The sequence below is a fragment of the Ammospiza caudacuta genome, chromosome 16, assembly GCF_027887145.1.
Source record: "Ammospiza caudacuta isolate bAmmCau1 chromosome 16, bAmmCau1.pri, whole genome shotgun sequence".
Taxonomy (NCBI): Eukaryota; Metazoa; Chordata; class Aves; order Passeriformes; family Passerellidae; genus Ammospiza; species Ammospiza caudacuta.
Window position 1 is genome coordinate 16,452,289 of NC_080608.1, and position 12,184 is coordinate 16,464,472.

The following is a 12,184-nucleotide window of genomic DNA, read 5'->3' on the forward strand; positions in this document are numbered from 1 at the left end:
AGGACATAATTCATGACCTAATTAGGGTGATAAAACAGTGAGATTATCATCTTGCCAGCTATTAACATCTAGCACTGATCTGAGTTAATTAGAAAAGAGAGGGGTGATTTCTATGCTTCTGATTTGCAACACAGCAGCAGAGGAATGAGGAGGCTGCTAAAGGCAGAACAAGCCATTTCTAGCCCTCAGAGTACTCTCAACTCAACTAACTGTTGGTTTTTCCCAGGAAAAACCAGACACATTTAACCCTTCAGCTTAATTTCTTCAGCCATTTGAGTCATTGGCTCAGTGGGACAAGAGTGTTTGATGCTGTTCATCTTTCAGAGGTTCAAACGTGGAACACAGACCTCCTTTTCTTGATCTTCTACAGATATGAGGAGATCCATCAATGTTCTTGGTATGGAATCACTGAGGTTGGAAAAGCCCTCCAAGATCATTGAGCCCAACCTGTGACCATCCCCAGCTCAGAGCACTGAGTGCCACATCCAGGTGCTCCCTGGACACCTCCAGGGATGGGGACATTCCAATGCCTGAAGTTTGCACTTAGTCTTCAGTCACTCTTAGTCTGGACTAAAAAAAAAACCCTAAAAATCAGGAGGATCCTATGCTTCCAGAGTTAAACTCACCCTCCCCTTAATGACAATGATGGGTTGTGACTGAGAAAAGAAAAAAGCTCTTTTCCTTCACCAGCCCTTCACTGTGCTTTTCCTGGGAAGGATGCAGCCCCACCTAAGTGCCAAGCTTGGATTTCCTTCATGGCTGCTCACAGGCCTGTTGGGGTCACAGGATAAATCTGGAAGATGAGCAACTTGGGAGTTTTCTACCCTCCTCAGGGCTGGTCTCCCCAGGAAACCCGTCAGCAGCAGAAGAGGACGTGCCTTTGGAGTGTGTTACCTCTTCCATGAGCTTCCTGCAGTGTCTTGCTTTGACTTCCTAACTGGAGCCAGCTCCTGAGCACAGCCCCAGCCCCGGTGCTCATTAGCAATGCCCACACGAGTTATGACACAGCTGCCGTCCTCCCCACACAGGTAATGTTTGGGTTTAGGGCTGTGACCGTGATCCTCGAGATGAGGGTGTCATTTCTTGGCTCTCTGCCACCCAGACAAGCCTTCAGCAGCTGAGACTGTAAATGCCACCACAACGGGCTGGTCAAGGAAAAACAGCTTTGAAGTTGGGCAAGAGCAGCCAAACCGAGATTTCGAGTAACGCCAGGCACTGAGGCTGCTGCACTCTGAGAGCGTGCAGGAAAGTGCAGCACTGGGCAGGAGCAGCCTGGGAGTGTTCAGGGTCACTGTGGTGCACAGCAGATTCTTCTTTCCTCATGCTGCAGCACGAGCTGAACAAACCACACCAACCTCTTGCTTGAGGGGCAGCCACGGAGGGAATCGCAGTGCTGAGGGCGAGACAGGGAATCCTGTGGGCACCCCTGCCCTGAAGGAGCTGTTCCTGCACACACCCCACACACAATAACTGTGGAACAGGCTCTGAGTGCTCAGCAGGGCACCTGCCACGTCCCTGGTGTAAAACACCAGGCCAAGGGCTCACCTTGTCATCAGAATTGTGCAGCTCTCCCCACCCAGCTTGGCTCTCTCAAGTGCTTTGAGGGAAATATGACACAAAAGGAGAAAGAGTGATGCAGACTCACAGCACAGCTGGCAGTGACAAAGCAGGAAAGTTCATCCCATGTAACTGCACACCTGTAATCATCCAGGTCCTGGCTGGCATTGGGAAACTTCAGTCTGGGTGAGGTATCTGTTGTAGGAGACTCTCAATATTAAAAAAAACACCTTGAAGCTTGCAATAAAAGTTGATGAGAGCTGAACAGTTTGCACGTAAGTAATCTTCCATATATGTGTAAGTATTTGGATCATGGGAAAACAAGGCTCAGGAACCTTTTTGAGACAGTATTTCCCCTGCTATTTGCTATTACCCAGTTTAATGGCAGCACAGAGCTCTCACAAGTTCCACACCACGCAGAGCTCCCAATTCTTATTCCCAGTGATGAGGCTCTGCTGCCTCACAACTCACTGCCAGTAATACCTGACTGAGAGGGAACCACAAGAGGCTCACAACAACTTGTACTGGGTTTCTCAGAAGAGAAACCAATGACTAAGAAATGGAAAATAAAAGTTTACTCCTGCTTTCGAAGTCTCTGAACTGGGAAGGACTTGAAGTGACTTTCTGAAGCATTTCCGCTGTTCTGGGAGAGCCTTTTCACAACTGCTGGGGGTGAATGTTCCCAGCAAGAGTCTGGTGACTTGTAACTCACCAGGAGGAGGTTTTCCCACTCTTTTGTGTGAGCTTCTGTGCTGGACAGCCCATGACGAATCAGGTTCCTGCAGTCATTTGTCCCAGACACTTGTGTGACATCCCCTCTCCAACTTTACTGCTTTATTGCCTGCAAACACCTCCAGCCCACACAGCTCCTGCTGGGAAAGGCACTTCACCGTCTCTCTGAGGTTTTAATGAGGAACTTGTCAGCTGAGCGTGCTTACAGCACTTCCCAATATTTCTGTGGAAAATGCATCATCTTCTTAAGGAAAAGCAAGGAGATTCCTCAGAGTTATGTAATTGTGCTGTTCAAAAAGGAATTTCTAGTCAGGAAACTGCCACTACATAAAGATGTGTTCTCCAGTAACTGGGTCAAAACTAGGTAAATATTACTAATTCCTCCTGTAAAGCATTAACTGGAAGAAAAAAGAAAACCAGGAGAATGGGATCTATGAGGAGAGAAAGAAAAAGCAGTGCTTTACTTGAAGCAGTCTGTCTGGCTTTTCTGTGTTTTGTAAAACAAGAAACCCAAGGAAACTCAGCTCTGTGAAGTGGCTGATAAGGTGACCCCGGATTACACAAGCAAACACACGGAACTGAAGTCAAAGAAACTGTGAGCAAGCAAGAAATGTGAGATACCATCTCTGAAGTAAACGTGCAACAGGCACAAAAAACGATCTCGAGCTTGATTACACTCCTGCCTTCAGTTAAACATTAGTCAACCTCAACATTATTCCTGAAATCATGCTCTTGATCCAAGTCAGAGCTGCACAAAAACAATGCAAGAGCCTCTCTTGGTTATCAAAATGGCCAATCTGAGCAAGGTTTCAGAGCCTTTTAGCTCAGCACTGACATCTGTGGCTATCAGGACCATCATGTGAGCCTGACAGAAGTTCCACCCCTCCCAGCTATCCAGGAACTGTGCCTCACACTCAGTGAGCTCACTGCCACATCAGCAGGGTGATGGAGAAGGTTTCCTAGAGCCCAAAACAAAGGTAGATGTGTTAAGAGTTACTAAAACTTTACTTTGAGGCAGGAAGGACATGAGAACAGGAGGGGAAAAATAAAATTCTGATTAACTCGGTGTTAATAAGTACTTCATACTTGTTCAATGAATAATTTTTAAAAGTAGAAATTATTTCCATTTTTCTCACAGCTGACACCACCTGGGGCAACTTGTCCTCAGACACAAAACCTGTGAATAAGTTTCCTAGTAAGGCTTAACAAAAGAAAAAAAAATTCACACATTAATAAAACTACTAGCATGAATCAGAGATTTAGCTCTGACATCATAAAAAAAGCAATTATTGATATTAAATTAATAATTCTTATTTGATGCAATCCATTTCTCCATGCTGCTAATTATGCAATCCAGCATGCAGCTAATAAAGGATCCTCTATCAAAAATAGTTCAGAACCAAGTTTGTCTATTAATTTTAGCAAATTAAAAAGCTGAATGATTGTCTGAGAATTTGGACTCAACCTAAAGGAATCCCAAACCCATTAGGCAACTAAATGACCTAGTGAAATGACAGGAATATTTCTGTCAGATAACAGTAAAGCTGTAAAGATTCACATGCAGACAAACAGGGGAAAACATGACTTTTACAAACAGGGGAAAACATGACTTTTACTTACATTTCAGTGGCTATGAATCCCGTGAGCTCAGACAGGAAGAGAAACAATATGAAGAGACAGCAGCAGACAGAGACTGGAACAGAGGCAAGGAGAGGAAAAGGTTAGTTTTGTATGTGTAACAAAGACAAAAACTGTTCTCACACAGCCATATCACTGCCCCTATGGATATGCCACCCATACACAACTGAGAATTAACAATTTTTAGAGAACATGACCAAGAGGAGCCCACCAGAGCAGTGACTTCAATGCCAGGCCAATATCCAAACATCCTGAGGAACCATTAAAAATTCAATATTTTTGAATGCATAAATATCAAACTTATTTCTTTCCCACTGAGCAAACACCAAAAGATTTTGCGCACAAGAAAAAAAACTAAAAGCTCTCAAATTCATATAAAATCGTGACCACTGCATTCCCAACCTTGGGACTTAAAGGCATGTCTTAATTCTGCTGACAGGCAAGATTATCTAGAAAAGCCTCATCTTAATGTCTTTGCCTCTTGCAGTGAAAACATGAGCATCCCTTGGCTTAATCATTAATGACCCAGAACAGGGATATCTTCCACTTTTGGGCCACTTTTTCTGTCATGATTTCCATCTCCCCACAGCTCCTGCATTCTCCTTTTCCAGCACACAATGCTGGTGTGCCAGCACTCTCTCTTCTTGACAACATCTCTTCTTTAGAGCCTTGGCTCCTAATTTTATCACTATTAAAACCTCCAGAAGGCAAAAAGAAACCAGCACCTCCTTGCTTTGAAAGCACACAGTCTCCTCACACTATTTTGGGGATGAGGGGACATTTTGGCTCTCAGTCAGGTTCCAAAGCTCTGTGTTCCAAAGGCACCTCAGAGCTGGACAGCAGAGAAATGGCAATACTGGAATTGTGCAGCCGGTGCCTGACTTCTCTCATTTCTCCATTTGCGGACTCTGCAGAGAGGGAAAATCCCCACTTGAAGGAATTGTGAGGTAGCCAGACAACAATTCTGAGGAATTCCAACCCGGAATTGCATGGAGGGAACCCGAAGTTGCTGGAATTTTATTGTTTGCTCTTCACCAGGAAATTATTCCAACCCCTGAGCAGGGACACTGGAGCAGCAGTGACAGTGACCCACACAGGAGGGGCTGGAAGGAAGCAGAGCTGTAAATCCCATGGATCAGGGATGACTGGAGCAGACAAGGATGTGCCAGCTCAAGGGGACAGGGCTGCAGTGTGTCCCTGTGTTAAATACAATACCAAACTCACCATGAATCATTCACAGAAAGGCAAAGCAGGAACTGAGTGACAGCAGAGCACAACCCCAGCACAACCCCTCCATCCCAGCACAGCCCTCTGTGAAATGACCACTAATGAGGGTTGAGAAATACATTTTTTAAAAAAAAAGCCACGTTCCTCAACTTTATTCTACATGACCTGCACAGCCTGACTGCCCATTCCTTTGGGAAGCTCAAGTAAAAACAGGCTGGGAACAATTTTATCACTCCCTTGGTAAAGAATGTGAGAGGCAAGGGAAGGAAAGAGGTGCTGAGGGCAAGTACTGAGACAGAGCCTTGAGTGACCTAAAGCCTCGTGCCTTATTCTTCCAGCTCTGAGGAAAGAGAAATGCGTTGCTTCCCCTTCCTCATCAGGGTAATTTCAACTGTGGATTCATTTATTGACCCACTCTAAAGTGCAAGGGATTAACAGATGCCAAAAAATCCCAGAATAATGAGGTTGGAAGAGAGCTCTAAGATCATCCAGTCCAACCTGTGCCCTGACACCTCAACCAGACCATAGCACCCAGAGCCATGTCCAGTCTTTTTTAACACATCCAGGGATGGTGATTCCACCACCTCCCTGGGAAGAGCATTCCAGCACTTTATTATTCACTAGTTAGGATGAGGAAAGAGAGGGAAAAAAAAATCCCAAATACCAGTAGGAAAACAGGAAGCAAGAAGGGATTCTAATCCTGAAGAGAAACCTCAGATGGGCACACAGCTGCTCCCACCAGGACACAGAAGGTCACCAGGGCTGTGACCCAGCTGAGCCCTGGCACGGGGCACCAGGAGAAAGCTCTGCTTAAAGCACAGCAGCAAATTTTTGTGAGAACATCCACACCTACATAAGAACCCCAAAAAAGAAACCAAGGCAGCACATGAGTGGATCCAGTGTTTGTAGTGCTGATCACTGACAGAGACACACACGAGATCTCTGATCTTTGGCAGTTGCAGGGAGAGCGTTTGACGTAGACAACCCTTTTTTCTTTAATTGCTTCCCATATTCCTTGCTGCTTGTTATAATCCCATAAAGGCTTTCCACAGCATCAGCCAGACCTCTCTGCTCTCAAGCACTTCTAGGAAAGCCTGCTACTACTAACCCTCTTAACTAAATTCTCTCCCACAGCTTCCTCTCTCCTCCAATTTTTAAACTTCCTTCTCTGCCACTTATATAATCAAAATACCTTCTTCTTTTCCAGTTCTTGCTCCCTCAAGTCCATTTTCAGTTCAGCTCTTGCAGTGAAGGTTCGTGACAATACTTACCAAACACAGCACAGTAAAATTCCACTAACTTATATCTAATAAACCCTGCAAGAATGCCCTCAAGTGCCTGGCAGGGACTGACTTTCAAAGCTCCTCAATGCTTTTCCCAGTCCTCAAACCACAGAGTCAGTTTTGAAGCTGTAAAAGAGAATGCTGAAGGTGGGCATGAGAGGGGGATATAAAATCATGAGCAGCCTGAAGGAGGTGAGTGGGGAACAATCACTCACTGTCTCTTCCAGTATGGGAACTACATGGAAAGGGGAGGTTAAAAACAAGGGAAGGTTTTCCTTTACACAACTAAATTCTGAGGATTCTTGACTACAGATGCTGAAATAAAACCTGTTAGATTACAAAAAGGAATCACACATGCCCTGAGGAAGAAATCCACTGAGGGATACTAAACACAAAGGAACCAACTCCAGTTTAGGAAGCTCAGGAGCCAACTGAGCAAAGCCTGGTGCAGTGTTTAACCTGCCCCTCCTGCTCTTTCTCAGGCATCTGCTGCAGCACCCTCTGGGAAACAGGACACTGCACTGCTAAACTCTTCTATACACACACATTTCCAGGGCAGGGGGACGTTTTGGCATGAGGCTCATGTGCCAGCACTATCAGTTACTCTCTCCAGAGGCAGCATTTCCTCAGCTGCAGAACAGGAGCTCCTCTCTCAGCTGGAGCTGCAGGCACAGACGTTCCCAGCACAGGAATTTATGCACGGGGTGCTTCAGCTGCTTCTTTTACAGTGAAGCCTTTTACCTGCTTCCATGCAAATGTGCAGTCCTACCACCCACATTTGACAAGTGTATTATATTTGGAAAAGTAGATTAAAGGCTGGGATCAGACAGAATCAAACAATTCATGCATAAAGCTTCGTTAGCTGCAAGAGCACGGCGACGTTCCCACAGAGCTCCAACAACATCTGAGACAGGTTTTCTAAAGCTCTAATATGATAACATGATCAATATATCAAAGGTTGCTGGTGTAGACACAGTGCTAATCTGCAATCCCAAAAGGATGGGAAACTCTGCCAAGGTTTGTATTCCTGCACTAACCTTTCTGTACTTATCCCTTCCACTCCAAACCCCGGCTGCGTACATTCCTGGCTCTGCCTCCCCACCCCAGGAGAAATGAGAGAAAGGCAAAGTGTTTAACACATCACACAGACTGAGAACATGGAGCCATGTCTATATTAAGGCATAAAATTAATAGTATTTATTATTCAGTGGAGCAAACTGTTATGAAGCACAAGGAATGGGTCCTGTTACAGGCGCCATGTGAATCATAACTCGGATATTTCCTGATGTGTATTTAAAACTCCAGCCCCCAAACAGCACGGAGTATTTCTGGATAACGTTTCCATGTGTGCATACAACATGTGCATGCAAACTATGCATCCACAGCGATGGCTGGGCAGCAGGAGGGTGCCAGCAGCTGCAGGCTCCTCTCCAGAGCCCCAGAGCTCCTGCCCAGCCAGATGCCAACTGTCAGGCAGCCAGGAGTGCTGCTGCTGCTGCCTCTCTACCCAAACATGGCCAGGTTGTCACCACGTCTGTCACACAGGCACCGCAGACATGCTACACACGGTGGGAGCACCTGGAAAAACTGGTGGAAGAGGGACAACGGCACGACAGGGATGCTGCCTGAAGAATGGACTTTTATTGAGGGAAAGGAATGAGTGACTTCTACACACCTCCCAGGGAAGCCCACAGCAGTGGCTGTGCTGTTTTGGACAAACCTCACTCCAAGTAAATTCGTGGTTCCTTCATTCCTAAAAAACTTGTTTGTAGCTGAGTGGCTGCCACACAGATCTGAAGTATCTCGTATTAAGCATTCACTGCAAATCTGGGAATTAAAAATCCATACCTAAGAAAGTCTCAATAATTCCAGTTGGCTTCTGAGCTTGCTCATGTTTGAGACCACCTGCTCTTCTCCCTCAAAATCCCCCAACACTTCCTCTCCCTTAGCTGCTCCTTCCCTTCAGCCCTGGTCCCTTCAGCCTGGTGAGGAGCAGAGCTGCTCTTTTCCATCTCTTTTCTTCTGTTATCTGAGCTGTGCCTTCTTCCCTAATAAACCTCAACCTTTGTTTTTGAAAATAGACCTTTATACAATCCAAAAGTCACTGCTGAAACCCTGCAGTAAGTCCATTCCTATCCCAGAAAAACTTCAGCACCAGAAGAGATATTGAACTAAGGTTTTAGCAGAAATCATATGGAAAAGGCCTGAATTAATAGTTGGATGTCATGGACTACTTTATATCTGCTCTGTAAAACTTGGAGGATTTAAAGAAAGCCAAAATAAAGTTGCAGTCATAGAAATTCCACGTGATTACTAAAGCCTAAAAGCTTTTTTGAGAGGCAGAGCCTTCCCCTGCACTCAAGCTCCCAGTGTTAACTAACACAAGCTGACTTCCCTAAAGCGATTTTTCACCAGGTCATGCAACCTTCCCAGGCTCCCAACTGGCCTGGCAATGGGCTGGTCTCACCCATGGCCTCCTACAACACCTGACATTAGTGGCTTTCAAATTACAAGCCACAGGCTTGGTCAGACAGAAAAAAGCCCTTTAGAAAAGCTGCTCACAAGATCCTCCCAGGCAAAGGCACCAGTTTGTTGGCTGCCTGTGTGGTTCAGAAGCTTCTATCAGGCTGCCTAAAAACACTGTGAGAAAAAGAAGGAGAACCAGTTAGAGAAGAAAATCAAAGCCTGAGAAGCTGTAAATAACAATAGAGAGAAATAAGTCAGCTAATAATTGTAAGTAAGAGTCACAACCTTGAAGCCTTCCCACAACAGACTTATCACTTGAGCTGTTTACTGCAGATCTGAAAGCCTAAACTCTGGTGGCCTTTGATGGTTTTTTTTGCTTCTAAAATACTCTTTTGCAGGTGATTCATAACAAGACAAATTCTCAAAGGGAGCCCAGTGGCAGTGTGGGAACTCTGAGTTTCCAAAACAGCAGAGAAGGCAGGATCACTCACAAGTTCAAAGTGTTCCTTCAAAACACCAAATCTCATCCGCCCCTGAATTCCCAAACAGTTTGAGTCAAGCTCTTTGTTCCCAACTTCAGCAAACCCACATGGGAGTTGGGATACAAGGAATTCAGTGGCCAGGAGAGCTCAGGGGACAAGACTCTGAGAGTAAATATTTAGGGAAATGTGTTATCTTCACAGAAGCACAGGATAGCTGAAGCTGGCAGGAACTCTCTGGAGCCCATCCCACCCAACTCCCCTGCTCTGAGCAGGTTGCTCAGGGCCAGCTCTGGTTGTTTGGAGCATCCCCAAGGACAGAGCCTCCACACCAACCTGTTCTTCAGCCATGCTCACAGGCAGGAGTTTCTCCAGCTCACAGAGGGCTTTCCTTTGTGTCCTGATTCACTGGCACTGACTCAGTCCTGCGTGCTGTCACCAAGGGATGTGACATCACTCACGTCAGCAATGACACACAAGACTACTGACCCATCTCCCAGCACGGCTGAGTGGGGCACAGCTCCCTGATCAAAGGAAGTCCCTGCTCAGAGGGGCAGGAAAGCTGCATGAGCAGGGGAATGACAGGCCTGGCAGGATCAGCCTGATCAATGTTTACCAAGCCCTCTGCCCAGCCAGCTCGCTGCACATCACTGTGTGAAATGGCATTACTCAGCCTCCAGCCTCCCTCAGGAGCAGGAAGGAAGGAAAAGGGGGCCAAGGCAAGAGATGTGTATCAGCCAGAGTCTGTGGATTGATCCATGGGAGTGAGAGTGGATCCCTATCAGTGGTTGGAGCTGGAGGCTCTTTGGGGCCCCTTCCAACCCAAACCATGCTTCAGTTCTGAATTCACACAAACCATTCCACTGTTTGATGGGCAGAACAAGCCGCCTCAGCAACAAAGGACACCCTTTCCAATGCTTACCATCCCTTTAAAAGAATTCCTGCAGACAGAGAGGCCAAACAATCTTTAATTTTAGACCAGGGCTATGCAAGGACATCAAAAAGAAGTTACTTACTAATGGCCCCTGTGTAGGTTGGCTGTGTAAGGTCTTTTGGCACCTTCCTGTAGATGTCAAACCTGAAAGAGGAAAAGCACCAGCCATAAAACAGGTGGAACATTTCAATACATTTCATGCCCTCACAGGGATGAACGATGCTGAAGTTTTTTCCATCCAGCCTTCCAACAACATTTTTTCAGTAGGCAGGAGGATATGGGAAGGAAAAACAAAACAAAAAAAACCTCTTTTCTTTTGTACAATTATGTAACTGTGCTCTGCCTTGGCTCCCATTTCCAAAGCATTTCCCTCCCCCTCCCTGCTGTGGATCTGTGCAATCTGAACTGTGAGAGCAGCCAGGCAAGAAGTCATGCTGGACAAGTTTATAGACCACTGTAAAAAGGAAAGGATACTCTACAGACTCCTGAATAAAAAACCCCAGTAAAATACAACCTGTATTACCCTTGCAAAGTCAAAAATAGATAACCCCTAAGTCAGAAATGCAGGTGTTGAGACCAAAAAACATCCCTTGGACATTGGATACAACAACAGAAATTAACCCAACAGGTTTGTTCCTCCCCCAGCTAAGTCCAGTTTAATATCAGATGGCTGTTTTGATTCAGTCATAGTTTTTAATATCCATAGGGCTCAGCTTGGCTATTTTAAACTGCCCATGGTTAAACTCTCCCTGCCCTCATGTGTTAGCTCTGTTATTTCCTACCACCTTGTGCTCCTGCACGCCCAACCGCAATGCAGCTCTGACATCAGCGTTTCCATCACTCAATAAAAATTAATTAATGCATTAAAAACACTCACCCACCCACCCTAAAGAAGGAAGTGACCGCTTCTCCCTAAAAATAGACTTTTTTGGATATGCCACAAGTGGGTGAGAGCTGATGCTTTTTCCAGCCCTGGAGAGGGCTTCCAAATTCCCAGTCTGCACTGCAGCAAGATGAAACTCCCCTGTGTTTATTCAGGAGCTCCTACTACATCAAATGTTTGACTGGGAGTTTAAAAACTAGATAACTGTTCTTTTCTTTGTCTTCATCTGCTGAGGTAGCTCTGAAGAACTGCACGAACAAAACAGCATTTGCCTTGCAGGAGGTCAGAAGGACCCTGTGCTTCACTCAGGAGCTGAAGCTGGAGGAAGGAAGGGAAGAGAGGAATGGAGAGCAGGTAGGAAGATATTTCAGATGCCCAGCTGGAGTCCTGAATAAGCTGTGCCATCACTTAACACCCCAAAAACCCTCTGTGAGACACCTGAGAGCACAGGAGCTGTGTTTTCATCACCCTTCTCCCTGCTGAACCAAACAGAGCAGCAATATTCCCCAAGCAAACAATCCATGTATGGTTTTCCAGCTGCCCCGAGAACATCTGGAAAGTGCTGTTTGCATTCTTTCCACATCCACCGAAGCATCAGGATGGTGAAAGAGCCCAAAGTAGCTGATGACATCATGGTCTCACAGGCAGAGGAAGCTGTTGCTCTCTCCCAGCCCATTAAATGCTGAAAGCTGGCGTCGTCTGGCCAAAGTCACAATAATAGATCAACAAGGCTAAAAAAGCTGAGAGAGAAACAGAGGGAGACAGAGCACGTGAACACCAGGAGCTGCTGAGTGTGAGCCAACACTCAGAAATAGGAAACAGCTCCAGGCTGGATTCAGTGAAAACAGCAGCGTGTGGATACTATAAAAGGAAGTTTGTTCTCACCATCAGAAATATTTACTAGTACTGAAATGATGGCCCATCACTTTACAAGAAAAAAATAATCCAGCTTTTTAAACAGCTCACTGGAAAGCTGATGTCATAT

At 45.8% G+C, this 12,184-nt stretch overlaps 1 protein-coding gene across 1 annotated transcript in view; it reads right to left on the bottom strand.

The window, feature by feature from the left end:
* Nucleotides 1–12,184, bottom strand: part of ERGIC1 (endoplasmic reticulum-golgi intermediate compartment 1) — a 55,307-nt gene that overhangs the window by 23,272 nt on the left and 19,851 nt on the right. The window contains exons 2-3 of the mRNA XM_058815153.1: nt 10,399–10,460; nt 3,910–3,982 (exon numbers count right to left, since the gene is read on the bottom strand). Coding sequence (XP_058671136.1) covers nt 3,910–3,982; nt 10,399–10,460 — 135 coding nt within the window. The remainder of the gene's footprint in view (nt 1–3,909; nt 3,983–10,398; nt 10,461–12,184) is intronic.